Source organism: Ursus americanus, chromosome 4 (assembly GCF_024610735.1).
Source record: "Ursus americanus isolate L20-20 chromosome 4, mUrsAme1.1.p, whole genome shotgun sequence".
In the NCBI taxonomy this organism is placed as follows: Eukaryota; Metazoa; Chordata; class Mammalia; order Carnivora; family Ursidae; genus Ursus; species Ursus americanus.
The window spans coordinates 60,520,271-60,547,958 of NC_142130.1; the positions used below are offsets into that span (position 1 = coordinate 60,520,271).

At 34.9% G+C, this 27,688-nt stretch overlaps 1 protein-coding gene across 2 annotated transcripts in view; it reads right to left on the bottom strand.

Moving 5' to 3' along the window:
• EPHA3 (EPH receptor A3) overlaps positions 1-27,688 on the bottom strand; it is a 349,268-nt gene that overhangs the window by 314,645 nt on the left and 6,935 nt on the right. The window contains exons 1-2 of one of the 2 annotated variants that reach the window (XM_087861715.1): positions 27,296-27,409; positions 15,503-15,567 (exon numbers count right to left, since the gene is read on the bottom strand). Coding sequence is in view for 1 of the 2 variants with exons in the window: in XM_045785404.2 (XP_045641360.1) it covers positions 15,503-15,567 (65 nt within the window). In the remaining variant the exon portion in view is untranslated. Of the gene's footprint in view, positions 1-15,502; positions 15,568-27,295; positions 27,410-27,688 lie in introns of those variants that run through there. The other variant, XM_045785404.2, reaches the window with a different exon arrangement.

Here is a 27,688-nt window from a genome sequence, read left to right on the forward strand (position 1 = left end):
TCTGCTAATTCACTAAAAGGTCAAAGGGATTTCCCCATCCTATTGTTAAACATGTTACAGATGGTTAACTGTTCAGTCAATTACATTTTTGAATATGATCTTTACTTAGCATTGTGCTAGGTCTATGCTCCTTTTTGAAAAGGCATAAAATGAACCTCTGCTGGGTGAAGTTATTCAAAGATTTGATGCATCAGTGGTTTGAATCAGTATACTAAATCCCAATTGATTATAAGAATAAAAACACAGTTATGTAAAATTTAAAGAAACCATTGCCCCTTATATTAAAAAAAAAATCTTTCTTTGGTACATACTGGTCATGGTATTTCATGAGAGATGTACACCCTAATCTTCCAAGCTGACAATTCAGACCTATTATATTTACTGAGTATGCCCTCCAAGGAACATACAAAATTAACATTAATTTCATTACACTTTTGAATTAAAATTTTATAATTAAAAATATAAAAACATCCATTTATTGTATTCTAAAGCTTTTGGATAAAATGAATGAAAATACTCATGAGATTCAAAAAGAAAAGAAAAAAGTAGGCCCAAGGCCATAACAATTAGTTCATTTGTTTATAAGAGCCTTGAGATACTTCATGTTCTTTTTGTTTATATTCATTTCCTATGGAATGACTCCCTGCTTCTATAACTAGTTAGCCACTATTATTCTTCTGTTTAAATATTGCTGTACATACCTACCTGTGTCTCTGTTGAGAATAATAAATTCTACAAATGTTACATTTAATCAAATGTTAAAGGAGATGTTTTTCAAAGGGAAATTGCATACTAAAAGAAAAGCTATCCGGTGGACATTTCCTAGGGTTGTCAATTGTTCAAAATTCTCTTTAAAATTTCATCTTTTATTTTCCCATTATCTATTCTTGTCTATCACATATCATGAGTCCATTTTACAACAGTTTTTCAGAAATTACCTGTTTTGTATTGTAAATACTATATTATAAAAAATTAATATTCGATTAAAATCTTTACTTTCTGCTTCTGAATACCTTCTACTGCCAAAATACCCATATTGGATCTGCCAAAACTTTAAAAGTACATTATATGACCTTCTGCAACTGCCTATGGCCATCTATTTGAAAATTTAGTCTTCATAGCTTCTATATTTCTCTGTAATTCAGGAAATATTGGAGCAATGATACAGAATTTCAAACATTAGAATAGCACATAAGATACCACTGGGTATGTTATATGTGCTATAAATACAAATATGTATGTGTGTGCAGATATATACATGAATACAAATATATATGTTTATATCAGCATATATATGCTAGTAACAAAGTGTTTAAAATTATTTTCAATCTTAATTAACCATCTACACCATGAGAACAGATCACATACCTCCTTTTAAATTAATTTAATTTCTACCCTTTATTTTTTTTTTAATTTATTTATTTGACAGAGAGAAGAAAGACAGCCAGTGAGAGAGGGAACACAAGCAGGGCGATGGGAGAGGAAGAAGCAGGCTCCCAGAGGAGGAGCCCAATGCAGGGCTCGATCCCAGGACTCCAGGATCATGCCCTGAGCCAAAGGCAGATGCTTAACGACTGAACCACCCAGACGCCCCTAATTTCTACCCTTTAAACTTCATAAAACCAAACTATTCAAATCCCTTAATACTGATCCAGGACACTGATTCTCAAAGGGTGGTCCTTGGGCCAGCACCATTAGCAATGCAATCTCTAACTATAGGGGTGGTATCCTACAGTTGATGGAGAGGCACTTGAGAGTCTAAGAAACTTTTATCTAGGAGAAACTAAGATACACATAAGTCATCATTAATCACCATAATATCAGAAATTATCTTGGAATCCTCCATCTCCTTTCTACCCATAACCAGCTGACATCATTTCTTATAGAACAGATATCATAAATGACGCAGTATCCATGACCTCCCTTCTGTGCCTTGTCAGGTATCTTCCTCAGATGACCTTAGAAACCAACTCTTCTTTGCACCTCCAGTCTAAGTGCACAGAGTAAACTTCCGAATTCCTAGGCTGCTTAACAATTTTCTATAAGAGAATCCAAACCTTGGCGTGGTGCATGAGGCTCTTCATGATCCAGTCGAAAATTCTAACTTTCTTTTTTTTCCTTCACAAATTATCACTTTATTCCTTCTGTCCCCTACTTTCCGATGGCATGGGCTGTGTTTTTGCTCAACATACAATGCTGTTTTACAGTCTGCGCTTTGTGTATGTGACGCCCAGTCACATTTCCCTCAGAACTTCCGACTCACCCTTAAAGCTTAACAACCTCTTGCAATCATTTTTCCTGACTCATGTCAAGCAGAGCTGATGACACATTCAATGTGATGTTGTATGTCCTATGTATCTCAATTGGTGATTTTCATCATATTGTAGTTGATGGTTCATGGCCTGGTGTCTTCCACCAAACTTTATGCCTCACCCAGAAATACATTCCCCACTTCTCTTAAAAGAAGCAGTCTAGAGTAGGGGTGATATATGCAGTGTAGGGAGTCTGACTAACCGATTTTCATTCCTGACAAAATTATTGGGTGTATGATCCTGTTTGAGTTATTTAAATGCTTTGGTTCTACTTTTTTCTTCTAAATGAGAGTAAATTTTGTACAATTGTTGTAAGAATTAAATGAGTTGATATGCGGAAAGCAGGCGAATAGAATATAGCACATGGTAGAAATATTAGCTATGGGTAATGTTTGCATCCCCACTCCATATGACAGTGCCTAGCATGTAGTAGGAGCTCAAGCAGTTATTACACAACATGATGAATGAATGTCAATATACTAAAGATTTTACAAACCCCTTTTATACTGCATAAACTATTGAGAATTCAATAGATTCTGGAAAGTAATAACACCCCATATGCTTTTCTTTCTAAAATAATGCTTGGGGCACCTGGGTAGCTCAGTCACCCGATCAGCGGGGCATCTATTTGAAGATTCTCTCCCTCGGCCCCTTTCCCCATGCATGCACATGTGCACACACACACATGCTGTCTCTCTCTTTCTCTCTAAAAGAAATAAATCTTTAAGAAATGAAATGAAATGAAATGAAATGAAATGAAATGAAATGAAATGAAATGAAATGAAATGAAATGATGCTATCACCCTTAGTCTTCCCCCAAAATATTTACCACTACTGGGACTTTCTTTGAATTAGGATCATTTATTTCAGAAAAGAAAGAGTAGTTATTTTAGAAGAGATGATCACTACGATAAATTTCACCACAAAATATTTCTTGGATTATGTAACTCCTGTGTTTTTATATTTTAGTGTCCAAAATGTGTTGTTGAACTAACTTGTTTTTTTTTAGTTTATTTATTTATTTATTTATTTATTTATTTATTTATTTATTTGGCAGACACAGAGACAGCCAGTGAGAGAAGGAACACAAGCAGGGGGGGTGGGAGAGGAAGAAGCTGGCTCCCAGTGCAGGAGCCTGATGTGGGGCTCGATCCCAGAATGCCGGGATTCATGCCCTGAGCCAAAGGCAGACGCTTAACGACTGAGCCACCCAGGCGCCCCTGAACTAACTTGTTTATCTAATTTTACTCATCAAATTATTTGGAAAACTACATGAGAGCACCATATATTTCTGTAAAAAAGATCCAACAAAAGAATTCCTATTGTAGCAGTGCAGAATGCAAAAAAATAAGCTAGCAATTTAGAAACATTTTAAATCTGGAAGAGGATTTACTGGCTAGAAGATAATGCATCTATGCTTGTTTTAAGACCAGTCACATTAAAATAATGTACTAATTTTTAAAAAGAGCTCAAAATATCCATTAGTTCATATGAAAACTGAAATTAAATGAGATTTGATTTGGTTATAAGCTAACATTTAAAAATACCATTTTAATGCAAGTAAATTCAGATTTATGTTTGAACCTAAGCTAAAACCAACTAGAGTTGTCAGAGAATGAGTTAAGAATCCTTAGTCATCAGTGACAGTTCAGTCCCTGGATCATAAATCCAGCTGTGATACAGTAGCAGAGTGGGGGTGGGGGGAGACAATATGTATACAAGAATAGAGAGCTAATAATAATCCTATACAACCCAACTTTCCTCTTGTGCTTATGACAGATCAGCATTTTTCAGCTGCTGAGAAAAGTAGCTTATATTGACTCTGTATCCCAAGATGTGGTCATTATTTAGGGTGCGCTGTGAGACAGGACACTCAGACAAAATAGTTCTGAAATTCGATGGTGCATTAATCTGCTAAGTATTAAACCATGCAATCTCAAAAACCTTCTTTGGTATTGTCCAGACCAAGACAGAGGGGGATAATGAAAAGAGCATGAACTTGGACCCAGAAAGCAATAATATGACCTTGGTCAACTCACTAACACTCCCAAAGGTTCAGCTGCTTGTCAACATTAATTAGGGAATTGTACTAGATGACTTCTAAAGTCACTGCTATCTCTAAAATTTATTATCCCTTTGAATATACTCTACTGCTCCAAATAAGATAAAATTTTGCTACCCTTAATAAAAAGTGAAGCAGCTTGGGGTGCCTGGTGGCACAGTCAGTTAAGCATCTGACTCTTGGTTTCAGCTCAGGTCATGATCTCAGGGTCCTGTGATTAAGTCCCATAAGGGTCTCCGTGCTCAGTGCAGAGTCTGCTTGAGATTCTCTCTCCCTCTTCCTCTGCCCCTCCTACTCGTGCTCTCTCTCTCTCAAATAAATAAATAAATAAATAAATAAATAAATAAATAAATCTTAAAAAGAAGTGAAGCAGCTCTGTCAATAAACATTTTCACACAATTCTATGGAGTTCTTTCTTGTGGCTTATGATTACATTGCTGTGTAGTGTCTTTCCAACACTCCTGAGAACAGGGAAATTGAAGTCAAAATTATATCATTAATTCTACATTAAAAAATGGCCACCCGGAACACCTGGGTGGCTCAGTTGGTTAAGTGACTGCCTTCAGCTTAGGTTATGATCCTGGAGTCCTGGGATCAAGTCCCACATAGTGCTCCCTGATCAGCAGGGAGTCTGCTTCTCCCTCTGACCATCCTACTCCATGCTCTCTCTCTCTCAAATAAATAGATAAAATCTTTAAAAAAAAAATGGCCACCCATCACTTACATTCAACATTATGAATACAGATGACAAATGGATCTAGGGAATTTCTGAGCAAGCAGAGATTACAAAACTGATTCTTATCACTCAGAAGCTTTAATCTCCATTGGAGACTTTTGACTAAATTCATAAAGTTTATGACTACCAGCTGTCTTGGGATTCCATGGCATGGAATAAATATCTAAGTGTAGATTGGGAGTTAAAGTTCTTTGAAACCACCACATTGCATCAGTCCTCTCTTTCTGCACGGCTGAATCTTCTAATTACTGGATCCATAGTTTTGTTACTTCATGTTGAGAAGAGAGGTCACCATTTTACATTTTTCTGAAGTTTAGCTTATCTTTAACCTCAGGTCCAAAAAAACATTGAGTGATACTATCACAGGGAAGGGAAATGTAATTAGTCTTACTGTTAGAGCATTTTATGCCCCTTTTTTATCTTTTCCTTTGTCTTCCTTAGTTTACTAGATAATTCTTCATTTCTACTGAGTCCTCTAATGGTCTTACAACTTACTCAGTTCTCCAAATTTGGCTTCTCTTTGTTTTATGCCCTTATTAAAAAAATAACTCAGTAATAAGAAAAAGATTTATTTTTTTAGAATATCCTTTCTTGGAATGTTAGCAAAATAGTAAAAATTCAACCTTATGCCAAATCACTAAGCTGTATAATCAAAGGGATGGAAGCAGATCCTAGGTTCCCATACAACCTACTATGGGAACTTTCACAGTGCTTTTCTGTTTTTTTTCTGACTCCTGTTCTTCAATTAAAACATCCCCCATAATTACCTGATTAAAATGTTGCCTTGGAATGTTGTACAATATCTTTAGTGTGGCACATAAAATCCATCATAAGCTGATCCCTGTCACTTTCTAGGAACATACCATAATCGTTCCCTAGACAACCTTAAATTCTAGTAACTCTTTGATGGGGGATTTTCATATTCCTTCTTGTAATTTTCCTATCACTTAATTCATGACTTTTCTACTCTTTAGGTTTTAATGTCATCTCTTTTACGGTGACCAATCAACGCCAGATGTATAAACACTGTATACATACAGTTCAAACTAAATTCCCAGATTACATGAGAGAAATGTGATGATTCTAAAATGAATCTTGACTGCATATTGCAAAGGATAAATTCTCCGAGTTGCTGGTCAACTACCTGTATTCACTTGTTGTATGTTTATTATAAAATCTTAAATGAAAAACATCCAGAGCTATATTAATCATGAATCATGAACTGTGCTGTGTTAATTCAGAGTTTGGAATGAACTACAGCACAGCATCAAGCAGCAACTGAATATCTTGATAAGTAAAGCCGGCCTCATTACAGCAGATAATGATATTCTAGTACAATGATTTCCAAACTTGAGCAGCATCACAATCACATAGACGGTCTATGAAAAAGCAGATTGCTGGGTCCCACCCCTCAGGATTTCTAATGAAGTAGGTCTTGGTCTGGACCCAGGATTTTCCATTTCTAATAACTACCATTTACATATTTAAGCTAAGGATTTCAATCTATATGATATATTTATAATTATTATATTATATATTTATTTGCATACAAATATATATCAGAATGAATAAAAATTACTTGTAAAGGTAGACTACTCAGAAAACCCAATACACTAGCCCCCTTGATGTTTCTTTTCATTATGTCTCATGGAAAGAGGATGAATGATTTTAGCAACCCCAAGAAATCGGTATGGTTTTATTCATTAAAGTGAGCATCATTAGCAGAAAAAAATTATGGTAATCAATGGGTGATTAAGGTTTCAGAAGTACTAAAGTGGTTTGTATTGTAAATAGTATAACCTTTAAATGTTTTTAGGTCCAAAGGCTATCATTTGGAATGTGGGACTTATTTAAAAAGTGTTTCACACTGTATTTTTTTTTGCAGGGCAAATTTAATTTCTTTTTTTTTAATCTTTCAAAAAAATTAACCACAACAATACAAATCTAAGGATCAAAACCATTAAGACATGAAATTAAAAAAAAAGAGAGAAAGTAAAGAAAAATAAATAACCAAAACTTTGGGCAAATTATTATTTTTTATAAATTTCTATCAAAATTCTTGACTTATACTTAATAGAATAACAGAATTGAAACTCTTTCCCACTGAGGTACATATGTCATTTTTATATCTTGTATTCAAAGGAAAACTTGGAAGCTTGAAAACATAGTGTTTAAGTATACTCTTGAAAATATTAAAGAAACTGGATATTTCTTAGCAATAAAAAAATTGATATTCAGGCTGCAATATAATATTTTGCATGTTTCAACAAATTTAATGTGTAATGAATTGAGTGAACATAGGAACATAATTTGCATGAACATAGAAATATACAACATTAGCAATGGAAGAATGGTTTCTATTTTCTTAAAGCACTGATAAAAATTCTGTTAAAACAAATACAAGGTAACATTTCAATTTTTATAAATTAAACATTGCAGGAATAAATTCTGTTTTTGCTGATTTCTACAACTTATCCCCATTTTCCCTTCTATTTTGGTGCATTTTGTTTCAAGGAAAGGTGAGAAAGAAAAAAACTGTAAAACTTTGCCATGTTTTTCTAATTTGATCAGACATCCTTACTTGAAAGGTCAGCACGATAGGTGAAAGTGACATATTTAAAATATGTAGCATTGTTCATTCAAGGCAGAAAAATTTCAAATGACCCAGAATCACATATCACATGTGTCAAAAATTTGGTTTTCCTGGATCGACTACTCAGCATACGAAACAGAATTTAGACTGTGATTCATAAAGGCAGAATCCCAGGTGGTTACTGTTGACACCTAGTTGTCAAAATATTCTTCCTGCCTTTCAGATACCATTCACAAAGTGAAAGCTAGAGATCTAGTAGGTAAGACTTAGAATCCAGACTTCAAAAACAGCAGTAATTCCAACAATGAAGGCGAATTACAGTAAACTGGCTAATAGGAAAGCAATGACTTGTTTTAGGGAGTAATTTTATTATCCCACTCCTTTCTACCATTCATTCAATTCTAAACATATCTACTTTTAATTAAATGGAATTTATTTGCAGGATTCTGGCTTTTTACCTGTAAAAACCACCAAGATAAATTTCAATATAGAACTGTCTTTAGTTTCTTTTTTAAGATTTTATTTATTTATTTATTATTTATTTGAGAGAGAGAGAGCAAGTAAGCGGGGGGAGGGAGAGGGACAAGCAGACTCTACCTGATCGGGTCCCCCATGCAGGACTTGATCTCAGGACCCTGAGATCATGACCTGAGCAGAAATCAAGAGTCAGACACTTAATGGACTGAGCCACCAAGGTGTCCCTAGCTAGTTTTCTTTTCAGTTGACTTCCAATTCATGCATGGGATGATAGTATTTCCTAAATATATTTAACTAAATAGCCCTGCTAGTACAAAAAAAAAGCATAATATCATATGCAGTATAAACATAGCTATATATTATATACTTATAGTACATATGGTATGTGTATATATTATAATTTCACTTACATTTATGCCATTAAAAAGAGAGTGGAAGCATTAATAGACCCCATTTGAAATAACAGATTGGAAATAATCAAATTTTTTTCAAAAAATACATAATGTTAACTTAGTTATCTTTCTTTGTTTTGGGAAGCTTTTATTTTTCATTCATTCAGGCAATTTTAATTTATGGACAACTAACCCAGGACTCAAAATGTGGAGAATAAAAGGGGGAGTTTCATGATGGAAATTGGCTTCACAGTTTTCAGCTTCCTGGATGAAATAACTATCAGTGAAATAATTGCATTAATTAGAATTACAAGCTTTGGAGGCACAACAAAGAACAAGGAAGATGAGCTTAACAGTGTTGTGCTAGACTGGGGGTGTGTGGGTGGGTACGGGGGCGGGGGGAAGGGGTGGCAGAAGAGTGGCATGTGAAAGAGTCAGAAGGTGTCCCTGAAGGAGAAATATTAAAATTTTGAGGAAATACTCATCACTTAAAAGTTTGAAATAAATTAAAGTGGATACCCAATTTTTGACATTCATGCACATTTTGACTCTTTCAATTCAAAATACAATGCCAAGACTATATGCACACTTTAGTCTGCAAGATTCAATGGCATAACAACTATGTGATGTCAAAGGCTATGTCTGGGGCTCTTAACTAAGAAGAAATGTCAGGCAGTACTATCCAGTTTTCCTTCCCCTAAATCCAAATCCAAGATATCACATATAGTCTGAGAGTTAAGATTTGAAGGGGAAATCCTCAAATTTATTTAAGAATAAGAAATGATATTTGTATAGCTCTTTCACATGCATTATCACATATATTTTGTCATAGATAGGTACATAGAAATATCTTATTTGCTCAAATATCATTTACTCCAAAGTGCTATGATATAGAAATTATTATTATTCCTTTTTTAAAAGTGAAGACAAATGTTAATGAAGGTTAATCGGCCTACATCAGATCATACAGCAATAAATGGCAACGCCAGTTTTCAAACGCAGGTGTCCGATCCTAAATATGTGCGTATTTTATTTTACTACTCTGCATATGACCTTTGACATCATACTAAAGCACTAAAAGAGATAATTTGGAGAAATACAAATAACATAATACAATTTGCAAAATAACATAAATACAATTATGCATTGCTGTGGCTTCCATTTAGAAGTTAAGATATTTGATTAAGAAATTATACATTGTATTCTTTCAGAATTCCTTTGGTTTGAAAGTATGAGCAATACTAAGAAGAGTGATCTAAACAAGGAAAATTCTTTTACATAACTCAGTGGTTCTGCCATGTCAGGGCTCCAGGCTAATTTCTCTAATTCACTGGGTTCTACTTTTCTGGTCATGAAGGGAGTGCAGCTGCTCCCGACAAGGACACTGGGCCCTCACAGGGCGAGCCCTGGAGGCATAAAGTACTTAGCCTCTCCCCATGTCTTTTCATTAGGGGAAAAATTTCCCAGAAGTCACTGGAATTCTGCTCCAGCGTCATTGGCCTCACTTATTCTCGCCTAAACCAATCCCTGGCAAAATGACTATGATCACGATTAGCTCTCAGACAGTCAACACTGGCCCCACAGAGTCACAGAAGGGCCATTTTCCAGGAACACATCAGAAGGTGAAAACTTAAACAATATAGGTGCGCCATTCTCAAGAAAAAGCCAGGAAACAGATGTTGGATGGGCAAAAACAGGGCCTCTTTTCCAAAACAGCCTTTTGTTTTTGTTTTGTTTGCTTTTAGTTTGTTTAAGTACATTATCATAAGTAAGGCACCAATAAATGTCTAAGGAAATCTTTAAGGAAAAAAAAAATTCTAAAGACCTTTAAAAAAAGAGGACGGTAGAAAATTTAAAAAAATCTCCACAATTACTAATTTTGAGACTTCTTTCTATCATCCGCTAATCTACATGAATCACTCATTTCAGGCTGTGCTTTCTCTATACTTCCCCAGCTCTCTCCTTTTTTAAAAAAATTTATTTTTATTATGTTCAGTTAGCCATTGTATAGTACATCCTTAGTTTTTGATGTAGTGTTCAATGATTCATTAGTAGCACAACACGTTCCCCAACCCTTTCCTCATGCTCTTCTCCTTATCTGAGCTTCTGTAATTAAGTGAATTGAGACTCATGATTCCTTTGTACCATTTGGTCAGCATATCACTACTATCTTAATTATACAACTCTATCTACCTCTGATCCCTCTTCTATAATGATACATATACTAAGAAAGCTTACGTGGTAGATTGGCATTATCAATCAATCAACCAACCAGTCAATCAATAAATTTAAATACTAGTCATATTTAAGCAAAAGACTCTTCAAAGTTGTAATAAAAAATACAAATGGGTTTTTACATATGTTGACTGTCCTCTAAATCAAAGACTAAAGTACTGATCACTAAAATTTCTGAATATAATTATGCCCAAGATGCAAACATTATAATTCACAGTTCATAAGGACAGTGAACATCATTGCTATGTCTGCTTTATGAAAGTGAATGAACTTAGTGCCAAAAATTATCCATGACAAATAAAACTCTTATTAAAAAATAAATTGTGTTCATAATGCCCGATAATTTCAGTTTGCAAACTTTGAGTACTATTTTCAAGAATTTCATTTAAAGCATTTAGAGGGGTGCCTGGGTGGCTCAACTGGTTAAGCACCTGACTCTTGGTTTCAGCTCAGGTCATGACCTCATGGGTCATGAGATCAAGCCCTGCCTTGGGCTCTACACACAGCCAGGAGTCTGCTTGAAGATTCTCACCCTCTGTCCCTCCCCCTACTCACACTTGCCCTTTCTCTCTCTCTCCCTAAAATAAATAAATATCATTTATTATTATTATACATTATCATAAGTAAGGCACCAGTAAATGCCTAAGGAAATCTTTAAGAAAAAAAAATCTAAATAAATAAATAGATCTTAAAAAAAAAATTCATTTAGAGAAAACCAAAGTCTCATTAAATTTCCTCCCAGATACTCATTTGGAGAATTTTTTCCAGGCCTAATGGTATAGTACCAAAATTTCCTACCAGGTTTCCTCTAAGATTTGAAGCACCATTTAAAAATAGAGATAGAAATACTCCTCCCAAGAAAATTACATAGGTTAATTGTAAGGTTTTATGGATGAATACAACTCTGGGGGAAAAGGGGAACAAAAATAGTAAAGAACATACATGGAAGAATGAGTCATCCTTGGGCCTTTTCCCCCAAATATATTAATTTTATATAGCTCTGGTATACAATCATTTTTTAAAAATTCATACTGCAAAAGATTTGGAATTTGGGTGGGAGTAGGGTTAAGACTTAGACAAGTTGCCAGCAGTCTCCCAGCTTATTTTTAGTGACCACAGCCCCTGACGGAGCACCATTATTCATCCCCTAAGTAAGGATTTCTCAACCTGGGCACTGTCATTTTGGACCTGATCATTCTTTTTTGTGGGAGGATGCCCTGTTCATTGCAAGATGTGTAGCAGCACCCCTGACCTTCCACACTAGAAGCCAGCAGTGTCCTGCCTTACCAGTTATGACAACTAACAATATCTCCAGACATTTTCAAATATTTCCATGGGGTCAATTCAAAATTGCCTCCCTCCCTACCCACCTCCCCCATCACACTGAAAACCATTGCCCTAAATTAAAAGAGTAGGATTTTCCCTGCTATTTCCAACAACATGCATGGATCTTGAGGGCATTATGCTATGTGAAATAAGCCAGACAGAAAAAGATAAATATTGCATGATATCAGTATTTCATGGAATTAAAAAAAAAAAAGTCAAACCCATAGAAACAGTAGAAAAATGAGTGTCAGGAACTGGGAGGTAGGAGAAATAGGAAGAAGTAGGTAAAAGAGTACAAACTTTCACTGTACGATGAACAAACTCTGTGGATAGAATGTAAAATACAGTGAGTATAGTTGATAACACTGTACTGAATAGTTGAAATATGCTAAGAGAGTAGCAGTTAAATGTTCTCTCTCTCACACACACACAAAAGCAGGATTTTCAGTTATTCAGTATGTTATGACATTGTTATTACAGTTTTTTTCTTCAAAGTTTATATTCATATTTTAGTTAACCTACAAACAGATGCACTGCTTTTATTAGAGTTTATCAATTAAAAAAATAACAAGTTCAAAATTGTTTCCAGCTATTACACGTCATTTTTTACCTAAAAGCTATAGCAAAGATATCACTATATTTTTAACTATTTCCTTTAAAACTAAAACACAGAAGTAATCTATTTTTGTCATATTGAAAATGGCAATGATTAAGCAATAAAAATAATTAATTAAATCTAAAAGCATAAGCAACTGTAAAAGAGAGGATGTTAAATCCCAACACTTAATTGACCATGCAGTCCTTTCACTCAAGAATTTCATCAGTTTCTCAGAAAGAAATGAATATTAATCGAACATTTTCCAAATTATGCTACTTATTTTGTCACGGACATTACGGTTAACACAATATACAATTTAAAGGAAAATCATACCATACTGCAGTACAGGACAATAATTCATATCTCTCTCTCTCTCTCTTTTTTTTTTTTTTTTTTTTGCTTTCGTGTCTTGGGATATTATAAATATCATGACCTGTTGGGGAGATGTTTGTTTTCTCCCTGCAAGTTTTAATGATAACTCAGAAAACTCGGACAGCTGTTTTAGGCTACTTAATGCATCAGAAAGAGGAAAGACACAGCTGCAAGGAGATGCACCAGGAAAGCAATGAAGAGGAAGCCCAAGCTCGTGGGGTTGACTCTCTGAGGCAACAATAAGCTAAACGAGAACTGAAAACTGTTTGCTGATAAAACCATAAGAGTTTGTAGACAAAAATGAGGTAGGAAATTGGGCAAGAGATGGGAAAAGCCGAGAGAGGTGAGTTATCCTACATAGTGTTTCTTAAATTTAATGTGCTCAGCAATTCCCTGGGGACCATGTGAAGCTACAGCTTCTGATTCAGAAAGTCTGGGGCAGGTCTTGAGAGTCTGCCTATCAAAAAATCTCTGGGGGATTGATATTGTTGGTTGGTGCATGTACCTACCACACCGTGTGTAGTAGAGTTCTAGAACATTCCTACCCACCCCCAACATATCTCTGGAAGCAGAAGAGCCAACTTTGTTTCACCATAAAATCTCTAATATTAATGTGGTAAAGTGAATTCATTTATACAGTATTCTCCCCAAATGTCTTAATATGTAGAAATATATTTTCCTTATAACTTCTTCAAAGGAAATCATGAAATAGACTGTTGCTTTGAAATACAAATTAATTTCTTGTTGATTTTTTTTTTTTTTTAAAGATTTTATTTATTTATTTGACAGAGACAGAGACAGCCAGCGAGAGGGGGAACACAAGCAGGGGGAGTGGGAGAGGAAGAAGCAGGCTCCTAGCGGAAGAGCCTGATGTGGGGCTCGATCCCATAACGCCGGGATCACGCCCTGAGCCGAAGGCAGACGCTTAACCGCTGTGCCACCCAGGCGCCCCTCTTGTTGATTTTTTAAAGCATATATAACTATTAGTAAAATGTCACTGTGATTTTTGCTTTTCCTATATCCTTAGGCAGCAAGTTTCTACAGTAGATGATCTGACAGAGTAATAAAAAAACGCAAATTTCTAAAATCAGAATTAAAATTAGACTTAACGTTAGGATGATTAGTTTTAAATGAGTTTTCCAGCTCAATCTGGACTTTTGATTCACTCTTTATGACTACCCAGGATGTGCTTTTATCCTAATCATTTGATTCCTTTAACACCTATGGGAAAACCAAATCCTGGCTTACTTCATACTCTCCCCTCCAAAACAACTAACCAAGTCCTGATTATGTGATAGGTTTTGGCATTGTGTCAATGTCAAGGTGTACCAGGAAGAGAAGCAGATTCAAAGATGACAGATAGATGAAGTATCCCTGATGTAAAACATCCGTTGGTGAAGAAGAAGCTGGTAGTACCGTAAAAATCAGTATGTTTAGGCACAAAAATCTAAAGACTGAATACCAGCACTAAGTGGAAATAATTATAACCTCTTTGAAAAGAGGATGAGAGTATAAGGAAAAGAAATACACAAATTTGTTCCTATCACAGGTATTTCAAAATAGCATTTTGTATTTTCCACGGGCTATCCTTGGAAACAAGGTATGTTTAGGCACTTAGTACACAATTTTGTAAGAACAAGAATTTCCCAAATGTGTATGATCCTCTCCCCCCCCACAAAAAAAAGAAAAGAAAAAAAAAAATTCTTATCACACAGAGTCTTATCAGAAACATTTGGATCACGAAAATACTGTACACTTTAGTAATCTGTGTCTGGCTTGGTAAAGTACTAAAGGTACATAAAGAGTTTAAAATTTAAAGGTAGTCAATTTTTTTCTAAATAAAATTCCCCAGTCTTAAGCTGTCATACTGCAGACATTTTAAGTGAAGAAATTAAGGCAATGTGAAGAAATTAGGAAATAAAGACACATAAACAAAAAAATTAAGGATTTATACAGTTGACAAATATATCCTACTTGGAATGGTCACCAAGGCTGCTCTTAATGATACAACTCTGCATGTCTCCAAATACACACTTTCTACATTACTTGAAATTTTAAATGTCTTCTCAATTCACCTCTTCTGTTCACATCACAAAAAATGTTACATGATCACACTCAGACCATCTACATGATGCCAGTAATAATTAAAGGCTTAATTAGTGTCATCAAGCAATTGATGGCAATTGATTCAGAAGGGAAAAATAAAACTTCAAAATTTTCGATAATTCCACTGGACACAAATATCTGGCTCTCTTAGTGCATGCACTGAATGTACTGATAAACATAATATGTCACTAGAAGTAGAGGAGGTCATTTTAGAGAACATACCAGTAATCCCTCTGTTCTCTGTAAGACAATGGACAGAATCATGTTTCTTTTCAATAGTTTATCAGACTCACCCCATGTGATGGGTAAGAGATCCATCCCAGCTCCCCTTGAATTGTTTTTGAATCCAGTAGATTGACTAAAAAAAACACAAAAACACAAAGACACAAATGCATTTAAGAGAAATTATTTCTATTTACCTCTGTCAAGTTAACATTGTCTGTTGTTGATATAACGATATTAACGTGTTTAAAACACAGGACTCTTTATTTCCTTGATAGGAATATGAGAGAAAAAGAAGGAAATGGCAAAGGGAAAGCAATCACAGGAAAAGTTAAGGAATAAAAACTTCTCTGGCTTTCTTAACTGTGCTTATTTATAATGACAGATCAATATTCAAAATATTGATAATAATTTCTGACAAAGTAATTATAGGTTTAAAGAAAAAATGGTAAAAATGCAAAACAGGAAACATTAATGCTAACATTATCAAAATAACTTCGAAGACCATTAAACTTAACAAATTTACATATGATTTCACTATGAATGAACTTCTTAAATATGCTTCCATAATGAATCAATATTTCTGTTTGTGTCTGTCAGGACATCTTTATATTGTCTGTGTCCAATATGAGTATTTTTTTAATACCACATAAATTGCCTACTTATGTGTAATAAAAAAAATGCTTAACTAATAATTGCAGGAGAAACCAAACAAAACTATGTTTTATAAAACTCCCTGGAATAAGCTTTAGTTATTTAAAGAAAGCATTGTTACCCAAAGACTTTAATGATTTTACTCATTACTTTGCACTAGTTATTAAAAAGTCTGATGAGTAATAAGATACGACATGAATGTGGTTGCATTTTGAATACATTATTGAAGAAAGAAAAATCATTTCTTTTTAACACAGAGGGTATTAATTTGTAATGGATTAGAAATTAAATATAAAAAGATACTTCAAGGTTAATTAATAATGAAAGGCTCACTTTGATTGTTGATCTGTTAAACAAATGAAACTATGGTTTCACCTCATCCATCTAAATCAGAAAGCAATCCCACAATTGACTAATGGAAGATGTGGAAGAAGTTTACACAAAATAGCCATGTATTATTAATACAAACCAGAGCAGGTAAATCAATAAATACAATCAGAAATCATTTTCAGTTTCCATATATACATAAATCAAAATATAATGTTAATACATACAATGCATAAACAGGTCCATGTGTTGTCAATAAAGTATTTCCTGATACGTAAAACATACCACCCTTTAATATCCCAAATAGGAAGCATTAATCTTATAAAATGTTAAGTAAAAGAAAAAATATATTTGACAGGTGTTAGAATTTTACATTTTCAAGCACTGCTTTTTAAAGGAAGACATTTGGTTATCTAGATGAGTATTAAAAAATCCTCCTGACTATTAAGTTAGAAGACATACAATTCTCAAAGTTAGAATCTCTAAGTTTTGCTAGTGAAAGAAAAGCACATAAAGTTAATTACACTGGAATTCCTTAATGATTAAAGATTTTTTTCTCACAATAAATTAATCCCAATGAGAAGTAATTATATTTAGATAAGAGAAGAGGCCAGTTGCTGCATGGATTACATAGTGCAATTTCCATAATGGTATTATTTCCCAGGATATCAGTTTGGAAGTGAACAGTATGCTTAATTATACTGAAATTATCTGTCAAAAATGATGTTTAAAAGCCCTCTTCCAATTAATCAATGTTACAGATCATATTTCAGATTAATCAATGTTGGAGAATTTTTGAAAATATGAAAATACATCTTCACCTTCAGTGTAAAGTATCTTACCAACATTCATTCTGATAGATATGTTCAATTGAAGTGAAGCCTAGTTGGACAGTTCTATCAGTCATCAGTTGATTTCTTTGAGTTTTACATATGATTTGCATATGTAATGCCAATATTCAGAAATCTTTAGATCATATTTGCAATCCCTTTAGGGGTCTAAATGGTTCAATGTATTTGTGTGTGTGTGTAATAACCGAATATGTACTAAATGATGAATATGTGTCACTCAACATGCTAAGATAACTGGCCAATTTAATTTCAATATTAGTAATCAGAGGAAAAAAGTGTTTGAGGCAAAGATATGAATATTGTCTCCATTTAGTAAATGACTCATTGGAATGTAGGTTGTTAACTAAAGAACTAAATACGCTTTAGTTTTCTCTGATGATAATGAGGGGAAAAGGACTGGACTAATCACATCAGTGTTTGGTGTCTACTCAAAGGAGAATAGCTAAGCCAAAAAGAATTACATCGCACTGTCGATTAAATAAGTGTAATAGATAAATTTATTTCATTTACTCAGAAATGGAATTTTTAGTGCATTCCATTTTGCATGAATGAGGAAAACACAATAGCATCATTACTCATGATTCTGATTCTGTTGTCTATCAAACATAATTACATCTGCCCTGGTTATCTCACAGTATTGCATCATGTGATGATCAAATAATATAAATGTATTTAAAGCCATCATGAGTTTATAACATGCTATACATATACAGTGTTCTAGTAAAATTAATACCTTAACTAACAATGGTACCATTTTGGTTTCTGAATTGTATTTATAATCAACCATGGATATATAACCTAATAGAAAAGAATAGTGATAGCAAAACACTTTTTAAAAGCATTTATTTTGAGTTTATATGGTGCCTTTTGTTTATAGCCAAATAAGAAAAGCAGAATCTAAGAATACTAGCCACTTTAAAGTGAATGATTGCTAAACTGGGACTTCCCAGGATATAACCTCAAGTCTCCTGTGATCTGTTGTGCAGCAGTCTGAGTGTAGTATAATTGAAATAAGAAAAAGAGAAAGTTAATGGAATTTGAAAGTCAGCGTGTTGTGAGTGATTTCTTTGGATACATTGACTAAATCCAACATTGCAATATAACATATTGAACCCGACACTGAATTACGCAAGAATATGGGTTACTAATGCTTTTCTCTCCTGAAATATAGACCCTGATCATAGTGTTTCAGTGGTACCAACATACAAATGTTGGGGCACATGGAGGAAGCAGATAGAATCGTGATGTACAACTACGAGTTTTAATGATGATTTGCAACATGGAAAGTTTATTTCAACTGCTGAAAAAATTTTGAGCCCACAATTATGAATTTTAACAAAAAAGAGTTAGGAAATTATTCTTAAGGTCAGATGGAGGATGACTTAATTCTTTAACAACTGCCTCATGGCAGATTATTTTTCAAAGATATAAATTGTTTCTTACCAGTGTTCATATTCTAATGGTATGATTTCCAAATATTTTTGTTTTGTAACAGGAAATGTCATTTCATTAATTTCGGAATATTTTCTCTTTAAAAAAATATTTTCAATTTAAAGGGCTCTATGGCATATATTAACTTCTTAAAGTGATTTCAACTGGGCACATTTTAAAAGGTTCTGACTCTGAGCAGAGATATAAATAAGTGCTTTTTGGCAAAATCGTATTTGGAAATCACTGTCCAAAGTCTGGTTGGACATGGTTCTGGGTTTCGTTCACGTGCTTTACTCTGTTCTGATTGCTTTTACTCAGAAAAGGTGTATGAATGGGTAAAGAGGTTTGCAGTCATGAAAACTGTAAGGGAATCCTTTTTCAAATTCATTTAACTGGCTTTCAGGTGGGCACTGATGTGAGATACCCTGAAAAAAAGGAAGTGTGGTCTCTGATGGAAATTAGAAGGTGTAGAATGGAGTACAGGAATAAGAACAATAAGAATAGAGTAAGTTGGCTCAAACTGTAGCAAGTACTTTTAGACAGGAGGAAACCTTGCTGTCATTCCTGCCACTGATTTTTACTGTCACTTTTCCCACTCAGCTGGATTGTGGATTTAAGATATCTAGGAGCCTTGGAGCTCCTGGGTGGCTCAGTTGGTTGGCATCTGCCTTCCGCTCAGGTCATGATCCCAGGGTCTTGGGATTGAAGCCCTGCATTGCATCATGCTCCCTGCTCAGTGGGGAGCCTGCTTCTCCCTCTTCCTCTGCCTGCTGCTCTGCCTACTTATGCTCTTTCTCTCTCTCTCCATCTCTCTCTCTGTCAAATAAATAAATAAATCTTAAAAAAAAAAAAAAAAAAAGATATCCAGGAGTCTTGCTCTCTCTTTTTTCCTATCCTGCATCATAATGGAGAGACAACCAAATAAATGTCCACTCCTTGGTTCATTTGTATTAACAGTGTTATGAAGAACTGTCTGTACCAGGAACTTATACCTCCTTCCCTTCTTAATAATAATGCAATAAAAATTTTTAAAGGACTCGATTATTGAAATAAGTGTTTTCGATAAATATTACCAGTTAGTGAGGACAGATTAAAAATTTAAGGTATAAATTTCTGGAATTTTTCACTTAGAGAATCACTAACATGCCAAGATTTTTTTCAAGGGCATTTCAAAGTTCTGATTCATGTGACTATGTGTCCACATAGAAAGACTGAAAATTAAACTAATATCCCATCTTGTAGATTGTTTAAGGGCTGCAAATATGCAGACATTGCTAAAATAATTTTTTAATTAAATAATACAATTTCTTTTTTTAAATATTGTATATACAGTTTTTATTCTACTTTTTGCCTAAATATTACAAACTAAGCTTTTTGCCATTTTTATACAAATATCTTTTGGAAACATTTTTTTTATTATGTTATGATGGGTATTAAGGAGGGCACGTGTTGCAATGAGCACTGGGTGTTAAATGATATCATTTCTTACTGAAGTGGAAGATCTTTTTAATTATCTAATAACATATCACTATACTTTATAGTAATGCTATTTGCATTTTATGCAATGCTAGTTGCATTTTATGGAAATATTGAGTTATAAAAAATTATCAAATAATTACTTGTAGGTTATCAGCGGGGTTTAATGGCTAAAGAATTTCAGATTCTTATAATAAGAAACATGTTTTCTTGTGAAACCTTCAGTAAGGAGCCTTTAAAGCCAATTGCAAATAACTACAGAACCACTACAAAAGAAAAGAAACTCATCCTTTGATTATGTCTTGCATTTACTAAAGAAGAATGACATTTCCTTTTCTGTTCACACTATCACTGTCATTGTCCCAGGCACATTTCTTGTACACTACTTATCTTTATCATTTTCATCACTTTCTGCTACGATAAAAAGAGTAACTTTGCTCTAGGTTACAGATAGCAAAAGGGTCCTTTAATCTGCTTCTAGGTTGCTCTTAAATGTCACAAATAGAAGAAAATGATACAGGAAGTGATAAATTTTATTCTGGCTGTTGTAATTCTCTGTGTAGTACTCTGGTCAACCATAACATGGAATCAAGAAACCAAGATGTATTTTTTTTTTTTAAAGATTTTATTTATTTATTTGACAGAGAGAGACAGCCAGCGAGAGAGGGAACACAAGCAGGCGGAGTGGGAGAGGAAGAAGCAGGCTCCTAGCGCAGAAGCCTGATGTGGGGCTCGATCCCAGAACGCCGGGATCACACCCTAAGCCGAAGGCAGACGCTTAATGACTGCACCACCCAGGCGCCCCCCAAGATGTATTTTCTGACAGAAGTCCACCAAAGCTCAGCTTTTCATTTTATTGTACATACCAGGATATGTCGTTGAGAAGAAATTTAGAGAAGTCAAAGTTTGATTTATGTGCTTACATATTTCAACATAACTTTTACCTACTGTGATTACGTATTCTTAATTTAATAGCTCCCACAGCCTTCCTGTTTATATTTATTTCTACCTACATATAACTAAAACAGTTTCAATAGATTGAGATAATATTGTATTTCATAGACTAAAACTTATACAATTTTTTTAGATTATAAATGAAGTCAACTATAACTTATTGTGTGCAGGTAAGTCTTCCTGTAAACTCTCTTAAATTTTACAGGCATTTTGTGTCACAGGAAAATAGTAATTTATGATAATTTCTCCATCCAGTTACCAGCTAAAATCATTATGTAAAAACTCAAGAAAAAATTCTGTAGTGCTAGCAGTTCTGTGAAAAAAAAAAATCCCTTTTTTCACATGGTATTTTAACGGGTTATTTATGTGATGTAAGGGGATTTCTGGATAAGGTGGTATACTATCAACTTATTCTTTCTCATTAGCTTTTCCTCCTGTGTAATAATCTTGGATTTACTTCTATACAGGTCCTAATTATAGAAGAAACTGTAATTAGCTGCCTCATCTCAATCTTTGCCAAGAGCAGGGAGATCTTCTTGGACTCAAAACACACAGTCTCACAGTAAGATGTCTGTATTTTAATGACTAGAGTTGTTCAAGGAAATAACAAAAACACAGACCAACATTCTGCTTGAAACCTGGACACTTCAGTAAATGGAAACCCTGTGCTGTTTCTAATGTGTTAAAGCTTTTTCTTTTTTTCCTTATTAATCTGAGAAATATAAAGGTTACTCTAATATCATACTATTATGGAGAAAACAGCTATCAAACTATCACTGGGGAACGTGTTCTTACGACAAATTAGTCCTTTCACATAAATGAGTGAGGATGATCTACTGTTAGTGAAGTTTTAGTGAGTTAACTACCTCAGCTTTAATAACAGTGCCTAGAATAGCAGGTCTCTCTGTTTCTGCACATTGTCAACTGATATTGTGAATCATTTAGACAAGTAAAATGTGTTTCCCGAAATGTAAAAGTTACTAAAAGTAGAACATTAATGATTATATTAACACTGTACTTTTCCAACATATTTTGCCTTTTCAAGTGTTCTGGAAATAACAGAACTTGTTTATTTCTATCTCAGAAAGACTTTTCTGATAGATTAAAAAGAGAAAAATGAAAATATGTTATGCAATTATAAAACTATAAAAATAATCACTAAGGCAAATAGGTGCTCAAACCTTAGCATCTACACTTTGCCTTCACACCATAAATTGAGGCTGCCTTGGAATAGATTTTTTTTTTACCATAAAATCTTGATTATCAACCTTCAACTACTAAATGAAAGCTATCTGTTCAGTCAGGATTTAACTGATGGCTATGAACATGAAACAGAAGCAGCACATTTGCCTTAGTAGAACAATTCTACTACAGCATTTCTTTTAGAAATAAAATACTCCTAGAAGCCCTTGGATATAAGGATTCAAAGTTTAGCACAGAGAATGAAAAGTGTAGAGATAACATTTAATTTCAATTTAAAAACATTCTCTGCACATCGTTATACCAAAACATGTTCTTTTTTTAATTTCAATAATAAATTGATTTACATTTCTGGAAAAGTAATACCAGAGTCAAGCTTTGGCTTCATCATATTCTGGGGGACAACTATATCTGGATTTTACGTCACACATCAGGACTGATGTCTACAAAGACATACACACATATAAACAAACTCTTCAAGGTATAAATATGGGTCTCTACAGAGGCCCACGAGGGATCCAATGAGGAATCACATGCTTTTCACTTTAATTCAAAACTTTCCATCTTAGAAGTATGGTGCCAAGGGAAGAAATCAAAGTCTTAGTGCTGGGGATAGTCAGAAAACTTTAACTGTATCACTGCAAGAGAAGGCAGAATTTGGAAAAACCTCGATGTGACTTTTCTTGGTAGTATAATCAATATGAACAGCATACAAAAGCTTCTATTTAGGGATGGTTCTTTTTTGACATGCAGTCATGTTTGTTTCCCAGTACTCTCTCACACACACGTGAGTATGCATCTATTCAAACAGAATTGACATTGAACTTAGGTATATGCTAAGAATAGCTATTTCTGAATGTTCAGTACTTTCAAAGGTGCTTTTTACTTGTAATATACTTATTATGCATCCATTCCAATTACTTTTAAGGTTTTCTAGATCCATGCAGTAAATTAGAATTATAACTATGCTAGCACATGACATTAGACAAATCATTCAATCTTCTCTCCCTTGTTTTTAACTTATTATTATTAACTTTTATATTTAAAAAAAAATCTTCTCTATATCCCAGGTGCTCTTTTCTGGGACGCTAACTGCACCCTCCTCTGAAGATTCATATTGCATATATCTATGTTAAAACATGAAACTTTAATATAAATATTCATTTTGTGGTCATCTGTTCCACCTAAGTTATCTTCAAGGACAGAAAATATACTCTTCCCTATAAATTTCTTTTCCAATGTGCAATATATAACTAATACTCAGGTGTGCACTATTTGGTAAATAAATAAAAACAACAAATTATAATACGGAACATGAGTTATTTTTTTCTTAACATTTTCCTTAATTCGTTTTAATGGTTTTTAGATTTGTGGCTCTGAAATTAAATTTGAATTTTGAAGTTGTCACTATTAGCTTAGGGTAGTAAACCTACTGCAAACCTGGGCAAACATAGAATAAAATATTCTTAATTAGTCTCCAAAGGATTACCTTTTATTTTTTTCTTCTCTAATTCTATATAGATTTTTAAAAGATATAAACATTTGGAATAATTTTAGAAATTGCTTGTAAGGAGAGAGAAGAAAAAAATGTCCTTATTCAACATACAAATGTTTAAGGAAAACTTTTCATTCAGATGAAATACATATAATTATATCTGAAAATCATTTTCAAAAAACAAAGACTATCAAGGCATTAAAATTTCAGATCAGAAGTGTTAAGAACACTATAATAAAATCTGAGTTTGTCTTCTTTGAATTATCTAATGTAAATGAGTATTAACTTACCTATGATAAACCAGATCATTAAAGTGAATCAAGAGAAAAATACTATTCCCTCTTATTCTCCTTCTTTAAAAACATTTTCAAAATTTACAGATAGCTATATTTGATGGAGTTTACATACTTCATAAAAGAATAACAACCCAATATAATTTCTATTTTTAATTTCTATGATTATGCCAGTTCTTTACATTCAGTTAAAATGCAAAACCAACCATAAACAGCCTTGGCATATGAAAGGGAAAAAAATCACAATTTGGACACAACTCTAGCTTTCTGCCATCTTTTAATATTATAGGCAGATTAAGGGATCCAGTAGGGGAAATTTTATAAAATTAGATAATGACAAATAAACATGGTTATTTTTATTTTTCCTCATCACCAATTTGTAATTCAGAGAAACAGAACTTCATACCATCTTGATTCTAAAAGGTATATATTCATTCATAAAATTTTGCCCACTGTGTGGAGATAGTTCTGTTTTGTACAGGGACAATACTATTGGTGACACAGACACACACAGAAACACACACACATACACACACACACATCTATATATATTAGCCTTCACAGGCTAACTTCTCTTAGTGTGAAAATTACCATTACATGCAATAAATAAATATATCTTTACAAAACCTACAGATTTGTATTAATTGCTAAATTAGATTAGAAAATCAGGAAACAAATATATGTTAACTACTAACAAGCTGTTCTCTGTTGCCTTTAGTCACCCTGAGGTAGATAGAGAACATCTAGATTTCATACTGATTGGAAGCCAACCAACTTTATCATTGACAAAAGTGAATTTTAAAGCCTTATATTTTTATCAAAGGAAGGAAGGAATGGGGGGTAAAGGGCAGGATTACTCTTTACTGGGCCTGTAGGATTTATTCATCTATCTCTCTTTATTATTTGAAAGAAGATAAATTAACCTCACTTTAATGAACATATAGGAAATTCAAGATGAAACCATTTTGATATTCATTAATCTCAGCAATGAAATTAACTCAGGCTTATCCCTTTGCTCCTGTACCTTTTGAGACCCTGCTATGTAATTAGTCAAGATTTTTGTCTAAGAACAACAGGCAACTCAGTTTGGAGACTTCAAAGTCAAGTTTATATTTTCTTGAATGAGAGAGTTCCACAAACTCAAATATAAATAAAAAAGTTTAAAAATAGGGAAGGTAGTTGTTGACTCTAATTATCCAGAAGCGAGAAAAAAAAAGTTTGTTGCTTACCCCTCACTTTTGCTTATGGCAAAATGTGCCAATAGCTTGAGTGGCTGAATCATTCGTTGGAAATATAAAGGATAACACATTAGAATTTTTTTTTTTTGGTACATTACAGTGAAGAAAGCAAGATACTAAAAGCAGCTTTCTGATTTGGAAGACTAATGTCATCAATATGCTGTTTTTTCTCTTTGCCAGGTTAACAGAATTTATTGCAGCAATTAATGCAAAACATATGTGCTGAAGTACCCACATGAAAAATATAATTGCCCCCAACTTAATTTGCTACCTTTCAAAACCCTGTTCTAGCTACCTTTGCTCAATGCCTCCACTTAAAAAGAGTACAAGTGTTTTTATGAAAAAGAAGATAAATCATTATAATTTATTTTCTCATCCCCTTAAGTAATTTATAAATTATCTTTTAAATAGGGAAAAGTTTCCACTGGGAATAAAGTCTACTTTTTAGACCATGTCCTATTTTCCCCATTACTGACTTCTACGACAATTCTGAGTTAATTCACACTGTTTTTATTATCTAAAACTCTAAATAATAATATTTGCGTTATATTGAAAATTGCCTCACAATCTGTGCATGCAATTCCTTACAAAATCTTTCCAACATGAGGAAAGGAGTGTTGTTCGAGTATCAGGAAGGAAAGACAGAGGTAAGAATGTGTGAAGAAAAGGCAATACAGACATTTTCTCCTATTTTTCTGTCCACATCAAATTTTCTTTACATTATTTTCTTGGTGTGTCCCCCACCCATATCTGATGAGTGTAAAAAACTATGCCATTTCTAAGTACTCTTTGAAGCACTTTTTAAAAAGTACTTGGAAGCACAATTTTTCCTTCCATTAGTCTAGGTATTTCTAAATTATTCTTGCAAAGTCACAGGACAAATTAGCTAGTCACTAGGATTAAGGCTCAAAAACTAGTGCTCTTCCTGAAGAGAAGGATGCCTCCCTCATTCATCGGCATTGGTGTACATGAGAAAACGTATGAGGTTAAAATCACAAGACAAAGACAAGAGAGGGCCTGGCTCAGTTGCTACTTTATTATGATTTGTTTCCTCAGTTTCCTTTATTGTAACAACGGAAGCTGTCATCATACGTATTTTAGAGCTGTCTTACTGATTAAATGAGGTCCAGTAAATAGTGAATGATAATGTAGGGGAAAAAATCTTCCTGGCCAGAGGAATTCTGTACAATTATTGTCGCAATGTTGGGCATGGCACCGAGGCCATATTTAGTCTCGGAATCCCCTGGATTCAACAATTCTATCTTTTATGAAAAATACTAAAGTTCCAACACAACCACGGAAACATCGGCATCATCCTACTACTAACCTACCTCGGTGGCAGCGCTCCCAGAAACTTTTTCTGGCCCATTCCAAGTTTACTCGCAAAATCGGAACAGGGAAAATCCTGTTTTAATAAAACGGTGCCAATCAAATATGGGGCTGCAGGAGAAAACAGCTTTCCGTTGTGCGCGGGGCGGGGGCAGTTTATGGGACATGGCCCTTATCGCTCTTACGAGGGGCCTAACAGGTGGCCTTAGTAGGTGGCTTTAAAGAAAACTGGGTGGCGGGGGGGGGGGTGTCCTCATTTAAGTTTAGCAACTGAAGAACTGAAGGAAAGAAAATCTTCTGGAAGACCAAAAACTAGCCGAGAGGTCGGGTCAGACAGCAGCAAGCACGACAACTGGACGTCTCAGGCGCTCCCTTGCTTCCCAAAAGAGCGCCAGGCGGGTACAAGGCGCTTTCCCTACACTGCGGGGAGTCCGTTCTAGAAGCCTGCAGAACTGTATCCCCCTCCTCCACTTGTCAAGTGGTGGCTCCGTGAACATGTATGGAGACCACGCCATTTCCGGACGCCTGGCTGAAAAGGCTGGCTGAAAGTTATGGGGGGAGGGGCGGGGGCGACAAAGATCTCCGGTCACAGTCTCCCGTGAAAGTCAGGACGTACCTGGCCCATCCTAGGCGCTCGCGCTCCCTGGGCGGGCCCGCGCCCCAGGTGAGAAGAATCCAGGTGGTGAGGCGGTCGCCGCCTCTGCGAGCGCCAGCAGCTCCGCGGCAGCAGGCAGAGGGCGCACGTTTACCTCTCGCCCGCCCCGGTCTCCAGCCCGCGCTCGGTTTGGGTAACTTGGCGCCCTCGCGCAGCTCACGTCCACCCTCCGCGTGGCTGAGAGCGGCCGGCCCCGCCGCCGGGAGGAAGCCGGCAGCCGCGGGGGCTCCGCGTGCGCCAGCCGCCCGCCGGGCCTGCGGGAGGCCCGGGCAGTTGAGGTCGTTTGCGGCCGCCAGGAGCGGAGACGCTCGCGCACAAAGAACTACCCGCCTCCCGGAGGGCTGGGGCTGGGGC